At 49.3% G+C, this 15,612-nt stretch overlaps 4 protein-coding genes across 4 annotated transcripts; 3 read left to right on the top strand and 1 right to left on the bottom strand.

Moving 5' to 3' along the window:
• Positions 1–2,582: 2,582 nt before the first annotated feature.
• LCP9604111_5057 (60S ribosomal protein eL34) lies at positions 2,583–3,334 on the bottom strand (the record flags this gene model as incomplete). Its single annotated transcript, XM_039072825.1, has 4 exons — positions 2,583–2,771; positions 2,992–3,115; positions 3,241–3,254; positions 3,311–3,334. The coding sequence occupies 4 exons, from the start codon at positions 3,332–3,334 to the stop codon at positions 2,583–2,585; spliced, it is 351 nt and encodes a 116-aa protein (XP_038929028.1).
• A 415-nt stretch (positions 3,335–3,749) lies between these two features.
• Positions 3,750–11,285, top strand: prp8 (U4/U6-U5 snRNP complex subunit PRP8; the record flags this gene model as incomplete). Its single annotated transcript, XM_039072824.1, has 1 exon — positions 3,750–11,285. One exon carries the CDS (start codon positions 3,750–3,752, stop codon positions 11,283–11,285), a length of 7,536 nt encoding a protein of 2,511 aa, XP_038929027.1.
• A 1,744-nt stretch (positions 11,286–13,029) lies between these two features.
• Positions 13,030–13,964, top strand: LCP9604111_5055 (SANT/Myb-like DNA-binding domain-containing protein; the record flags this gene model as incomplete). The annotated part of the gene is made up of 2 exons (XM_039072823.1): positions 13,030–13,785; positions 13,842–13,964. The coding sequence occupies 2 exons, from the start codon at positions 13,030–13,032 to the stop codon at positions 13,962–13,964; spliced, it is 879 nt and encodes a 292-aa protein (XP_038929026.1).
• A 364-nt stretch (positions 13,965–14,328) lies between these two features.
• Positions 14,329–15,576, top strand: cox5b (cytochrome c oxidase subunit IV; the record flags this gene model as incomplete). The annotated part of the gene is made up of 6 exons (XM_039072822.1): positions 14,329–14,425; positions 14,565–14,618; positions 14,861–15,019; positions 15,152–15,252; positions 15,324–15,414; positions 15,488–15,576. 6 exons carry the CDS (start codon positions 14,329–14,331, stop codon positions 15,574–15,576), a joined length of 591 nt encoding a protein of 196 aa, XP_038929025.1.
• Positions 15,577–15,612: the final 36 nt, after the last annotated feature.

The following is a 15,612-nucleotide window of genomic DNA, read 5'->3' as shown; positions in this document are numbered from 1 at the left end:
CCTGTCATTCCCCAATTTCCCCAAGAGGACGGAGTCCGACACCCTCGTTTTTAGCTCATATTTTGTGGGGCTAAAGCTTCTTTTTTTTTTACCAGAGTGTGTTCCCAAGTAGATCAACCCTAAGGAGATCTCAGGCAAGATATAGGAGCTCAATTGTAGATATGTCATGTGTTATAGTTAGGGCATATTAACATACTACTTGCATTATCATTCCCTTCTCAAGTCACTATCCTCCGCAAGGACACTTATCTACAGGTTTCGTAGCGCAGTCGTAGCTCAGGCACAGCCCCATTGTTCAATCTAGATCCGAGAAGACCACGTTATATGTATCAAATCAAGCCCAACCCGGGTTCATCCTAAATCGATTTTGATCTATCGAATTATGTCGGAAAGGAACAGGAGAAAAGTTATATACTCTGCAGATCTCTTAATTTTTAATATGTATGGCATCAATTGATACGGGTACGGAAATGTCACTTGCGTATGTACTTAATAGCCGACGGGTTGCCCAGCCTGCTGGAATCCGGGATTTGCAGACATATTCCGGTCCGCATCAGGTTTACCATATAGTTTATGTTGATAGCCTTTGATAGAGCGGTTGTATTTGAATATATAATATGATGTAACCATTTGTCTTGTATTCTGACTTGCTATTCTTCTGACAGAACACGCACGAACCTCGCCCGTTGGGCGTTTGCGGGATGGAAACATCCAAGTTCTCGTTTGTACAGCAACACTGGCCTGTGGTATCAACCTCCCCGCCCATACCACGACAATGGAGATCTATCGCATTCTGTTTCATCGTAATCCTCAACAGATGGTGACAATTTGGCATCCGCATTTTGTACCTGATGGATGTCCACCAATCAGATCTCGAAAATAAATCCAGGCGTTCAAGTAACACCCACGCTCGGACCGAGCTCACTGGGTCTTGCTCTAGCTGCCACGAAGGCATCATACTATATTTTACTTCCGTTTGAACCTTAAGTTAAGTAACCGTCCTTTTTATGTAGTACATGTACTTGTAACGATAAAGCTGGCGATAAACTCGGTGTATCTTCAACCAATCTCATATGCAGCCTCGAGGAGGTCAAGGCACAAAGAACCTGCAAGATGAAGCTCCTGCCTGAAAGAGTAGTTCAAGATATCGGTAATCAAGGATAATTATGCCACTATATATGATTTTTTCTTCGATTGATTAAGTGCAGGAAAACCAATTGTTTTTCATTGTATTTCCCGATATATTCAGGACTAGCCAACATGACGTTGCGGATAACACCTCAAACTAGATGAGATGCTCTGTAGTGAAGGCCTGAGAGCCTGGCCGGTTTTATTTAACCCTAAACCTAACGCATGCCTGGTCGAGGTCTCAATTTGCTAAAGAGTCAAACTCCGCGGACAAAAAAGACCCCCACAATTATTGGGACAACATTTTATAATCGTCTATACTGTAGTAGTGGGTAGTAGTAAGGACACCCTTTTATCTTTCCGAGATTACGAGGTGAGTTGCTTAGCAAAGAATGCCACTGCTTTTCATAACAAGCATCGAATTTGAGTGAAGCCTTGTTGTCATTGGAAGATCGGTATGATAGAAGGAGGTGCACGTTCATGTCCAATGAAGGTGCTTTCGAACTGGGAATCCTGTTTTAGGTGGTTGCGAGAACTTTTCGGATTCCGTGATTCCGTGTCTTTAGCACCCAAAATAGGAGCCTCTGAGTTGATTTGAGAAAAAAGGGAAAAAGTTGGTATAGACAGCAAGGATGTTGCATGCTCTTCTCTTCATGCTGCAAAAAGGGTTGTGGTTTTAAAAGACAGCCTGGACCAATACCTCAAGTTTCTACTATATATAACCACGATATATATTCCTACATTATTGATGCAACAGGGGCTGTGATAGCCTTAAATATTAGACACCATATAGACTCACAGCTGTGTCTTGTTCAATTACATGACCACCTACTATGCTGAGTGAGTTGACCTCTTGGGTTCACACCAAAAGCAAGGCTTAAAGTAATTGACCAGACCATGTGGGGTCCTAATCCGAAGAATGTATATGCAATGGAGGGTACTAATGCAACTATAAATGAGATCGACACCGAGATATACTTCAGCCCTGGAGAATAGGCAAATTACACCCGGCTACGGTGGCCAACATACAGGAAACTATTGTTCTAACCATTCACGACTACATTATATCCAAGCCTGAGTGCCTATGCCTGGTGCAGATCAACAGATGCTGCTGGCCTGAAAGATAATGCGCAACCTTACTCAAACGCGTCATCAAGCTAGACACCGAGTGCCACGATCGCTAGCCGGAACAAGCACGAAATGTACGAGGCTTCCATGCGAGAAGCAGATTCAAGACACCATGGAGATGATTTTAGACAACTTGATTCGACATGTCAGGGGATCTCTCATGAAGGCAAATGAAATTAATTCATTTGCTTAGCCACGAGCCTTTTTTTTGGACTCGCATGCTAGCTGTTCCTGTTCATCTTTAATATTTTAAGAGAACCATTCCCAGCCGTTTTTCCCATAACGTTCGCTCCACCGTAAAAGGACAACACCGACAAAAAGCACGCTTAGCGCTTGGCGGCCTTCTGCTGGGACTCCTTGAGGACCTTCTTGACGATCTTCTGCTCCTCAATCAGGAAGGCACGCACAATGCGGTCCTTGACACAGCCAGCGCAGCGAGAGCCACCGTAGGCACGGCTGACATTCTTCTTGGGGCGCGAGATCTGAGAGTACTCGCGGGGACGGAGGGCAGGGATCTGTAAGAAAAAAAAAAAAATTGTCAGTCGATCTGACTCCGAAATTCAGCGAGACGGTTGTATGGAAATTGTAGCGTTTGTTCGGTCGGCCATTCGTTCGCATATCCGTCCATCCAGACAGAGTTTTTTTTTTTCAAGTCGTTCGGTTGGCCCACACGCGATCGCACATATCCCACACAACCGTTCAAAAATGTATCAGGGACGCCGGGGGAGTACTCACACCGGGGAGCTTGATGCCGCAGTCACCGCACTTGGGAGCAGTACCCTTCTTCTTCAGGTGAAGGTAACGGAGCTCGCCGCCGGGGGTCTTGATGATGCGAACCTTGTTGGACCGCGTGTTGTACCTATTGAAAGCAAGAAAATCCGTCAATAACTCGTTTGAAAAGGTGATAGCCATCCCGATATGAGAATCATCGTATAGATCATGGTGGTGCGAGGGAGTGGCCTTGGAAGGAATTTTGAAACGTACGGGTTCCGGCGGCGCTGAAAATCGAGTTAGATCAATAATTTTTCAATCGGTATTTTCTCATAGAACTCACGTATTGCAATCTGTTGTTGGTCATCTTGACTGTACTTGAACTGGTCAAGGGCGGCAGTTGTCGGAGTTGTCGTGAAGCAGAATGAAATATGTCGAGATGGGTTTGTGTGGGTTTCTGCTTCAACCGACGCTAGCGCAGATTTGGCGAGGCTGCGCTAGTCCCGATGCGGAATAGTGCCAGTCGGAGCCGCCACTTCTCAAAGTTCGACGGAGAACAGGAGCAGAGATAGTCACATCGCGTAGGGGATCTGGATCTCTATCTTTGTCGCGTTTTCATCTTAATCTTCCATCCCGCCATCACCTAGCTCTTTTTCTTTCAGTTGTATTATTCTTTTTTACTAGCTGAAAAGTCTTGCTACACATGACCTCCAACTTGGCTTGACGCGACTTGGAACCAACACAACCTCTACGAGGGAGGGTTCCATCCATCAATCACGATCATGGCCTCATTGCCTCCCCCTCCTCCACCTCCGGGATGGAGTGCAGCTCCTCCTATGCCGATGGCGCCGCCGCCCCCGGGCTACCAACCACCAGCCGACCCGAATGTCGCAAAATTTGCGCAGAAGAAAAATGAATGGCTGCGCACGCAACGCAATCGGTTCGGCGAGAAGCGCAAAGCAGGATTTGTCGAAACACAAAAGGCTGATATGCCACCGGAGCATCTGCGAAAGATTGTACGAGATATTGGCGATGTTTCTCAGAAGAAATTCACAAACGAGAAGCGGAGTTACCTCGGTGCGCTCAAGTTCATGCCACATGCCGTCCTCAAGCTGTTGGAAAATATGCCCATGCCTTGGGAGTCAGCAAGAGAAGTTAAGGTGCTTTATCACGTCAACGGATGCCTGACTCTAGTAAATGAGACGCCGCGTGTCATCGAGCCCGTTTTCCACGCCCAATGGGCAACGATGTGGATGTGCATGCGTCGGGAGAAGAGTGACCGGAGACACTTCAAGCGGATGCGTTTCCCCCCATTTGACGACGAGGAACCACCTCTTTCGTGGTCCGAAAATATTGAAGATGTTGAACCGTTGGAGCCCATTCAGATGGAACTGGATGAGGTCGAAGATGCGGCAGTTTATGAATGGTTCTACGACCACCGTCCCCTGCTTGATACCCCCCACGTGAATGGACCGAGTTACAAGAAGTGGAATTTGTCTCTTCCCCAGATGGCGACTCTCCATCGGCTCAGTCATCAGATTCTGAGTGATGTTGTTGACCAGAACTACTACCACATGTTCGACTTGAACAGCTTCTTCACAGCTAAGGCCCTCAACGTGGCCATTCCTGGTGGACCCCGCTTCGAACCTTTGTATAAGGATATCGATCCTAATGACGAAGATTTCAGCGAGTTCAACGCCATTGACCGTATCATCTTCCGTGCCCCGATTCGAACCGAGTACCGGGTCACCTTCCCCTTTCTCTACAACACCCTGCCTCGAAGCGTCAAGGTCGCTTGGTACTCCCATCCCCAAGTGGTCTACGTTCGCACCGAGGATCCAAACCTGCCGGCTTTCTATTTCGATCCCGTCATCAACCCGATCTCCTCCCGCTCGGTCGCACCTAAAAATATCACCGTCAGCCACGAAGACGAAATATTTGGGCCTGGCAATAATGAAGACGACGAATTTGAGCTTCCGGGTGACGTTGAGCCCTTCTTTAACGACGAAGAACTCTACACATCCGAAACCGCGTCCGCCATCGCCCTGTGGTGGGCCCCTCACCCATTCGATAAGAGATCTGGCAAGATGGTTCGTGCACAGGATGTGCCGTTGGTCAAGCAATGGTACTTGGAGCACTGTCCACAGGGTCAGCCAGTCAAAGTCCGAGTCTCGTACCAGAAGATGCTGAAGACCTACGTTCTCAACGAATTGCACAAGGGCACCCCCAAGGCCCAGAGTAAGCAGAATCTCATGAAGACTCTCAAAACGACTAAGTTCTTCCAGCAAACATCGATCGATTGGGTTGAGGCCGGTTTGCAAGTTTGTCGCCAGGGTTTCAACATGCTGAACCTGCTGATTCACCGCAAGAATTTGACATATCTCCACCTTGATTACAACTTCAATCTAAAGCCTGTCAAGACATTGACAACTAAGGAGCGTAAGAAGTCTCGCTTCGGAAATGCTTTCCACTTGATGCGTGAAATTCTCCGGTTGACTAAGCTCATCGTCGATGCCCAAGTCCAATATCGTCTGGGTAACATAGACGCCTTCCAGCTCGCAGATGGTATTCTTTATGCCTTCAACCACGTGGGCCAGCTTACCGGTATGTATCGGTACAAGTATAAGCTTATGCACCAGATTCGTTCCTGCAAGGATCTGAAGCATTTGATTTACTACCGATTCAACTCCGGCCCCGTTGGTAAGGGCCCTGGATGTGGTTTCTGGGCGCCCGCTTGGCGAGTCTGGCTTTTCTTCATGCGTGGCATCATTCCCCTGCTTGAGCGCTGGCTTGGAAATCTGCTTTCCCGTCAGTTTGAGGGTCGTCACAGCAAGGGTGTTGCCAAGACAGTTACCAAGCAGCGTGTGGAATCTCATTTCGATCTCGAGTTGCGTGCCTCGGTCATGGCCGATCTTATGGACATGATGCCTGAGGGTATTAAGCAAAACAAGGTCAACGTGGTTTTGCAACATCTATCAGAGGCCTGGAGATGTTGGAAGAGTAACATTCCTTGGAAGGTTCCCGGCTTGCCCGCACCAATTGAGAACATCATTCTTCGTTACGTCAAAAGCAAGGCCGACTGGTGGATCTCTGTCGCTCATTACAACCGAGAGAGAATTCGCCGCGGTGCCACAGTTGACAAGACTGTAGCAAAGAAGAACCTTGGTCGACTCACGCGTCTCTGGCTCAAGTCTGAGCAAGAACGTCAGCACAACTATTTGAAGGACGGCCCTTACGTTTCCTCTGAAGAGGCGGTTGCAATCTACACTACCATGGTTCATTGGTTGGAGTCTCGCAAGTTCTCCCCAATTCCCTTCCCCAGTGTTTCCTATAAGCACGACACCAAAATTCTGATTCTTGCACTCGAGCGGCTGCGCGAGTCGTACTCTGTTAAAGGAAGACTGAATCAAACCCAGCGAGAGGAATTGGCTCTTATCGAACAGGCCTATGATTCCCCTGGCACAACCTTGGCGAGAATTAAGCGATTCCTTCTGACACAGAGAGCGTTCAAGGAGGTCAAGATTGACATGAACGATAACTACAACAACATCAATCCTGTCTACGATATTGAGCCCATCGAAAAGATCACCGACGCTTATCTGGATCAATACCTTTGGTACCAAGCGGAGCAGCGCCATCTCTTCCCCGCTTGGATCAAACCTTCCGACTCTGAGGTTCCCCCTTTACTCACATATAAGTGGACACAAGGCATCAACAATTTGTCCAATGTCTGGGAGACTGCCGAAGGCGAGACGAACGTGATGATCGAGACTGAGCTGTCTAAGGTCTATGAGAAGATCGATATCACTCTGCTGAACCGGCTGCTCCGTTTGATCATGGATCACAATCTGGCTGACTACATTACCTCAAAGAACAATGTTCAACTCAGCTACAAGGATATGAATCACACCAATAGCTATGGACTGATTCGCGGTCTACAATTCTCGGGCTTCGTGTTCCAGTACTACGGCTTGATGATCGACCTGTTGCTCCTTGGCTTGCAGCGAGCCAGTGAAATGGCCGGCCCTCCCGGAAGTCCCAACGATTTCTTGCAATTTAGAGATCGTGCCACTGAGACAAGGCACCCCATCCGCCTGTATACCCGTTACGTTGATAAGATCTGGGTATTCTTCCGATTCCAGGCTGACGACTCCCGTGACCTGATCCAGCGGTTCTTGACCGAGAATCCTGATCCTAACTTTGAGAACGTCATCGGCTACAAGAATAAAAAGTGCTGGCCTCGCGATTGTCGCATGCGCTTGATGCGTCACGATGTCAACCTTGGTCGTGCTGTTTTCTGGGACATGAAGAACCGCCTCCCAAGATCCATCACCACCATTGACTGGGATGATACATTCGCTAGCGTGTACAGTAAAGACAACCCTAACTTGCTGTTCTCGATGAATGGATTCGAAGTCCGTATTCTCCCCAAGATGCGGAATATGAACGAGGAGTTCTCAGTCAAGGACAGTGTCTGGTCCCTGGTTGATAACTCTACCAAGGAACGGACGGCACATGCCTTCCTCCAGGTCACCGAAGAGGATGTCCAAAAGTTCAATAACCGTATCCGACAAATTCTGATGTCCTCTGGTTCGACCACATTCACCAAGATTGCCAACAAGTGGAACACTGCTCTAATTGCTCTTTTCACTTACTATCGCGAGGCTGCTGTCTCGACTGTCAACCTTCTCGATACTATCGTGAAGTGTGAAACGAAGATTCAGACTCGAGTCAAGATTGGTCTGAACTCTAAGATGCCGTCTCGTTTCCCCCCGGCGGTCTTCTACACCCCTAAGGAGCTTGGAGGTCTTGGTATGATCTCAGGATCCCATATCCTCATCCCAACCAGTGATAAGCGCTGGTCTAAGCAGACTGACACTGGTATTACTCACTTCCGAGCGGGTATGTCTCATGACGAGGAAACATTGATTCCGAATATCTTCCGATACATCATTCCCTGGGAGGCCGAGTTTATTGACTCTCAGCGTGTTTGGATGGAATACTCGCAGAAGCGTATGGAAGCCCAGCAGCAGAACCGCCGTCTCACGTTGGAAGATTTAGAGGACAGCTGGGATCGTGGTCTTCCCCGTATTAACACGCTCTTCCAGAAGGATCGAAGCACTCTCAGCTTCGACAAGGGATTCCGACTCCGCGCTGAGTTCAAGCAATACCAGCTGATGAAGAGCAATCCGTTCTGGTGGACTAGCCAGCGACACGACGGTAAGCTCTGGAACCTCAATGCCTACCGCACTGATGTTATCCAAGCATTGGGTGGTGTCGAAACAATTCTCGAGCACACCTTGTTCAAGGCGACAGCTTTCCCATCCTGGGAAGGTCTGTTCTGGGAAAAAGCGTGTCTTGCCAAGGGAACTCGTCTCTTGCGATACGACGGGACCGAGATCAATGTCGAGGACGTGCGCGAAGGTGACCAACTTCTGGGCCCCGACAGAGAGCCTCGCCGTGCATTCAACATAGTGAATGGCATCGACCGCCTGTACCGCGTCAAAATCGGCGGTGAGAAAGAAGATCTCGTGGTGACGCCGAATCATATTCTAGTGCTCCATCGGGAGGGAGCCTCCAATGGTCCCAAAAAGCAAACCGTGGAGATCACTGCTGCCGAGTTCGCTGCCCTTCCTACTGAGGAAAGAAATATGTACAGTGCCTTTACATCTCCTAGGGTTGAGCAGAGCGCCGAATCTTCATCTCCTCAAATTCACAGTTTCAAGATCGAGCACATTAGCCTCGAATCTGAGAAGACAGAGTGGGCTGGTTTCCGAGTCGACAAAGATCAGCTTTACCTGCGCCATGACTACCTTGTTCTGCACAACAGTGGTTTCGAAGAAAGTATGAAATTCAAGAAGCTCACCAACGCTCAGCGGTCCGGTTTGAACCAGATTCCCAACCGTCGATTCACTCTCTGGTGGTCGCCGACTATCAACCGCGCCAACGTCTACGTCGGTTTCCAGGTGCAACTTGATTTGACTGGTATCTTCTTACACGGCAAAATTCCCACCCTGAAAATTTCGTTGATTCAGATTTTCCGTGCCCATCTGTGGCAGAAGATTCACGAATCGGTGGTCATGGATTTGTGTCAAGTCCTGGATCAGGAATTGGAACAGCTTGGCATCGAGGCCGTTCAAAAAGAGACTATTCACCCACGTAAATCTTACAAGATGAACAGCTCTTGTGCGGATATCTTGCTCTTCGCGACCAACAAGTGGAATGTCACCCGACCTTCGCTTGTGTTCGATACCAAGGACGTCTACGAGCCGACCACGACAAACAAGTTCTGGATCGACGTGCAGCTCAGATATGGTGACTACGATTCTCACGACATTGAACGTTACGTCCGTGCTAAGTACCTCGATTACACCACGGACAGCATGAGTATCTATCCTTCCGCCACTGGATTAATGATTGGTGTTGATCTTGCATACAACCTCTTCTCGGCTTACGGGCAGTACTTCCCAGGCCTGAAGACTCTGGTTCAGCAAGCTATGGCTAAAATCATGAAAGCTAACCCAGCTTTGTATGTCTTGCGTGAGCGTATCCGCAAGGGTCTCCAGCTGTATGCCTCGGAGAGCAGTCAGGAGTTCCTCAATTCTCAGAACTACTCCGAGCTCTTCAGTCCGCAGATTCAGCTCTTTATCGACGACACTAACGTCTATCGCGTCACGATCCATAAGACATTTGAGGGTAACTTGACGACAAAGCCCATTAACGGTGCAATCTTCATTTTCAACCCTCGAACTGGACAATTGTTCCTGAAGATTATCCACACCAGTGTCTGGGCAGGCCAAAAGCGTCTGGGTCAATTGGCCAAGTGGAAGACAGCCGAAGAAGTTGCAGCTCTCATTCGGTCTCTCCCCGTTGAAGAGCAACCGAAGCAGCTCATTGTCACCCGCAAGGGTCTTCTTGACCCTCTCGAGGTCCATCTGCTCGATTTCCCCAACATCTCTATTCGTGCCTCTGAGCTCCAGCTGCCCTTCCAGGCCGCCATGAAGGTTGAGAAACTAGCCGATATGATTCTCCGTGCCACTGAACCTCAGATGGTACTCTTCAACTTGTATGATGAGTGGCTCAAGTCTATCTCCCCGTACACTGCCTTTTCTCGACTCATTCTCATTCTTCGGGCTCTTCACGTCAATATCGACAAAGCCAAGATCATTCTTCGGCCCGATAAGACCGTTATCACTCAAGAACATCACATCTGGCCATCCCTGTCTGATGAGGACTGGATCAAGGTCGAAGTGCAATTGCGTGATCTGATCTTGAATGACTATGGCAAGAAGAACAATGTCAACGTGCAGAGCTTGACCAGTAGCGAAGTTCGTGATATTATCCTGGGTATGGAGATTAGTGCGCCTTCTCTGCAGCGACAGCAGGCAGCGGAGATCGAGAAGCAGCAAGAAGAGCAGAAGCAGCTCACTGCTGTGACTACCAAGACCCAGAACGCTCGTGGTGAGGACATTATCGTCACCACTACATCTCAGTACGAACAGCAATCATTTGCATCTAAGACAGAGTGGCGTACTCGTGCAATTGCGACCTCCAATCTCCGGACGAGGTCCAACAACATCTATGTCTCCTCTGATGACATCCGGGACGATGGCTACACCTACATCATGCCCAAGAACGTCCTCAAGCGATTCATCACCATCGCTGATCTCCGAGTGCAGGTCACGGGCTACATCTACGGTAGCTCCCCCCCAGACAATGACCAGGTCAAGGAGGTCCGCACCATTGTCATGATTCCACAAGTGGGTAACACCCGAGACGTCCAGCTGCCACACCAGTTGCCGCAGCACGACTATCTCCAAAATCTAGAGCCGCTCGGTATTATCCATACGGTTTCTGGCAATGAGCCGCCGTACATGTCTGCGGCAGATGTCACACATCACGCACGTCTCATGAACGCCCATCCTTCGTGGGATAAGAGGACCGTGACCATGACTGTTTCTTTTACTCCTGGATCCGTTTCACTTGCCGCCTGGGGTCTCACTCCGGCGGGCTACAAGTGGGGCGCAGAGAACAAGGACACAACCTCGGATCAGCCACAAGGCTTCTCCACCAACATGGGTGAGAAGTGTCAGCTGCTTCTCAGTGACAAGATCCGCGGCTATTTCCTTGTGCCCGAGGATAACGTCTGGAACTATAGCTTTATGGGCAGCTCTTTTGGTAGCGTGGAGAAGAGACCTATCTACGTCAAGATTGATACCCCTCTTAAGTTCTACGATGACCAACACCGTCCCCTGCACTTCCAGAACTTCGCCGAGCTCGAGGACATCTGGGTTGACCGGGCTGACAACTTTGCGTAAACATGCGCAGCTGATCAGGTGCAAAATCCTTTTTTCTTTTTCTAAGCGTCGTCTTTTTTCCCCTTTGGTTCCATTTCTTTTTGTTCATTTGTGTTCTTGTATCACGACAACCATAATTCATGTATTGCAGCGAAAACCTAGGAAAAAGGCCAGTGGATTTTTTTGTACAGTACGAGTTTTCTTTTGCGAATACATTTTCTGTTCACTTCAACCTTTATTTCTTTTTATTCCCTAGTAAGTCCCTCCTCCTCCCCTGTAAGTATACGAGGATGCAGTTGGCTTCGGAATGCGGCACTAGCTTACATCGCCACTTTCCCTATGAAGATTGCCGCGACGTATGTGATGGCCTAAGCAGGCGCCCAATAGAACTATGTAGTCTGTACAATTATTGAAATCAATATGTGCCTAAACCCTCCGCTTTGATACATCGGACCTTTCTGTTGACAGATGACAGCATGCAGCTAGCACAATTCGGCAGTCCTTCCGAATCACATCTCCGGATCTACCAGACAAATCCAACGGGGAAAGAAGGGCGCGAAAGAGAGTGTATCAGAGTCTGGCTGAAAAGTCGATGTGACCAATTTAACGATCATCTCCTCCACTAATCTCTTTTGCTGATTGTGATATTGTCTTTCTTCCCTTTCCAACGTTATAGAACTCTGCTGTCAAGTCCAAACGCCAATATTGTTTTCGGGTATCTGTTTCATCCCCCTGTCCTCTTTGTTCTGTTCTATTGGACATCTGTGATTGACTCCCGCAGGCCTCAGCTCCGAAGAAACCCGGTGCAATAGAATAGCTTGCCATCGCTTACTCGACTAGCCTATACCGTATCAATCGGCCGATGTGATTTGTCCGCATCTTTTCCAGGACGGCGTAGCTACGTGGAATATCGATCCGACGAATAAGCTGATGTCTGATTTGCTATGTCCCCGAGCGAAGTCTGACAGGCTTCACCTGTCTGCCGTGTCTTTTTCTTTTGTCACGGCTCTTGACTCTTGACCCTAGACTACCCTGGTCCCATATTTTGCGTTGGGTTTTGATCCCCATTAATAGGCGCTTTGCCAACAATAGTTTTGGGGAGGTTCTACCGCGTCGAAGGTTTTTTTTGAACCCCTCCTCTTGATGTTGGGCGTCTGTGCGAAACCCAAGAGAGAGAAACACTACCCCATGGCCGGAAAGATGGGATACAACTGCGTATCCCGAGAGAACTTGACTATGGTGATTTAGAGTCCTCTTGCAGTCCAGTCCACTGGAGACAGATGGAATCAGCCCGGCAGCGCACGCTCCAACTTGGTCACCGGCACACGGTTGGATTTCCCCCAGAGGACTCTCCAGGATGTTGTTATAGATAGGTCCTTCTCTTCGTTTTTCGTTCGCTCTTAATCTAAGAAAAAAATCTTTGTTGTTTTACCTAACTATACATTGTTTATGACCGATTCTTCTGCAAAACCTGCCTACAATTTGACCCAAAGTAATCCTATCCATCCTCTTCTGCATGTCAACGCGTTGAGGCCTTTCTCGTCTTTGTTGTGGTTATATACAGGCAAGTTTCTCTTGGCATCGTCCTCCTATGCAACAGCAGAGGCTTTTCTTTTCTTTGCCTTTCTAGTCGAAAGTGAGACTCGGGAATAAAAACGCCCTGGGATCGTTCATCTCCCAACTGCTACTCAAGGCACTTGCTGGGGCTGCAGGTCCTGGTGTTGTTTTTATGTCTACAGCACCAGCGGACCCTTACCGAGGCTTCATGGTTAACTACACTCCTCATGACAGTGGCAAAGATGCGAACGGGGAGGATATCGTTTCTTACGGCGCGGCGCAGTTGCTCCAAGATAGGCCCGATGGCATTCGCTACCACTCTGATACAACCCAGACGCCCTTTGGGTCTCCGTCGACTTTTATCACGAACCACTCGCCCGCACGCCAGCCGGTTTCACATTACAACACACATGGGTATAGACTCTCCCCAATTCAGGGTAGCAGAAAACGACAACGTACCGACAATGAGCCCGAGGCAAGAGAAGACAGTGATCAAAATTATGGTTACCGACCTGTCTTGCAAAATCTACCCATGGGTGATCCATCGGCTCCTGCAGGTGAATCGGCCGACCTGACGTACGCTGGTCATGCCGTTCCTTCATCTTCCCGCCAGACATCGAACCAGGACTACCTCCAGTCCTCTTTCCCGCAACAGCATCATCACCATAGGCTACCACCCCAAGCATCGGTGGCTACAGCCTCTGCTGGCCAGGGCTCTGAACAGCCGCCACTCGACCGCAGCTTCATGAACCTTCCAGGTTTGCCGGCACCATACCCTGAGCCAAAAGCGCCAAAGACCAGATTCGGTCACAGGGAAGATGAGATGTTGATAGCCCTGAAGGAGCACTGGAAGTTTTCCTGGAGGCAGATTGAATGCTTCTTTCCAGGGCGAAAACAGCAAACATTGCAAGTCCGTTACTGTACCAAATTGAAGGAAAGGGCTGTGGTTTGGGATGATGCTTTGGTATGTTTGCGCCCCACCCAACCAAAAGACCGGAATTGCGCTAAGTCCTAGGACAGGATCGGAAACTGAAAAAGGCGCTGGAGGACTATGAGGACAACAAATGGGCACTCATTTCCCGGAAGCTTGGACCTGGTATACCACCAGCGGCGTGTAAGCTGAGGGCCGAAGAGCTTGAGTGATGTTGGAGTGTATGTTTTGTTAGTTTAGAGGGACTTGTTTATTATACTGTGACTTGATAATGCGTGTTGGCGTAAGTGATTGTTTTCCAATATATCATGCCACCCCGTGCCCTACACAGAGAAGCCCTAGGTATTCCGAAACGGATATTCTGCCGCTCGTAGATTGACCTCGCAGGCCGCCGTAGAGAGCTCCTGCCAATCAGAAGGGCTGACTCATCATCAGTCGCGCTCCTATTGGATGTCCCGGCCAGCCAATCACAGGCGGTCGGACCAAAGCGGCTTCAAACTCGCCCAACCTCAAACCTCCAAACTCCCTCTCCTGCCCCAAACGCCCCGCGTCATTCACACCATTACCTCCAGGACAATGTTCCTCCAACGTACAGCCTCCGCCCTCGCCAGGCGCTCGCCTGCCCGCGCTTTTACCCTCGCCCAGCGGCCCTTCTCTTCCTCTGTCATTCGCTGTACGTGACTCCTCAGATGGCCTGATCCGACTTTCGCACAACTGCTCCAATCCCGCGCACCCCGACCACAAGGGGCGATGCTCAGTCAATTGGTCTGAATCTTCTATTATGACCACCAGCTAACGTGAAACTTTAATAGCCAGCGACAAGAAGTGGGCTCCCAAGCAGGAGGGCAAGATCTTGACCTTCGATGGTTAGTGCTTTACCCGACCCCATGCCAGTCAATTACTTTTCTTCCGGCCTGTGCGGCTCGACAAGGATCCATATAGTCACGCACTCGAGAATATGCGTGCAATTGGACGCTATACAACTTCGGGTGCTGGTCATGCGGATACTTTTCCCGAGCCACGGGCCAGGCTTGTCATTCTACCTCGAGTGGATAACTACAAAAAATCTCCAAAAACCACAATGCTGACCTATCTTCTCGATATATAGAGATCAAGACCGAGGATGACCTCTTTGCCCCGGGTGCCAAGCCCGGTACCATTCCCACCGATCTCGAGCAGGCCACCGGTCTTGAGCGTCTGGAACTCATCGGAAAGATGCAGGGAATTGACATCTTCGACATGCGTCCCCTTGATGCCTCCCGCAAGGGTATGACTCCTTAATATCTCAAGTTTCCATCGCAATTCCCGAATGAATGATCAAATACCGGGGGAATTGCGTGATCATTACTTCGGGGCGAAGACCGAGACATTGGCTAACAAAATGCGTCGATTTATTCAGGTACAATCGAAGACCCCATCATCGTCAACAGCGCCGGTGATGAGCAGTACGCCGGTTGCACCGGTTACCCTGTAGACTCCCACCAGGTCAACTGGCTGACTGTATGACCGCCCTATCCAAGCCCAACCGGGCTAATATTTCCAGCTCTAGAGACTGACTATGCGTCTTTTAGGTCTCTCGCGATCGTCCCATCGAGCGCTGCCGCGAGTGCGGTAACGTGGTCAAGATGAACTACGTCGGACCCGAGGAGGACCCCCACTCCCGTATGTTTCCTGCTCTCTTTTTTGCTTATAGTATATGATAATCTGTTGGTTGTGCTAACATTATCACCCTCAGACGACGACCACGGTCACCACCACCACCCCGCTCACGTCGAGCCCAAGACCTTCGCCGACTACGTCAAGCCTGACTACTGGTACCGGTAAATCTTCAGTGCCGATTTTCTTTGGATGTTGCTTGGA

The sequence above is a fragment of the Penicillium roqueforti genome, assembly GCF_015533775.1.
Source record: "Penicillium roqueforti strain LCP96 04111 chromosome Unknown scaffold_11, whole genome shotgun sequence".
Lineage (NCBI taxonomy): Eukaryota > Fungi > Ascomycota > Eurotiomycetes > Eurotiales > Aspergillaceae > Penicillium > Penicillium roqueforti.
Note: the sequence above shows the minus strand (reverse complement) of the source record. Positions and strands in the feature narration are given on the sequence as shown.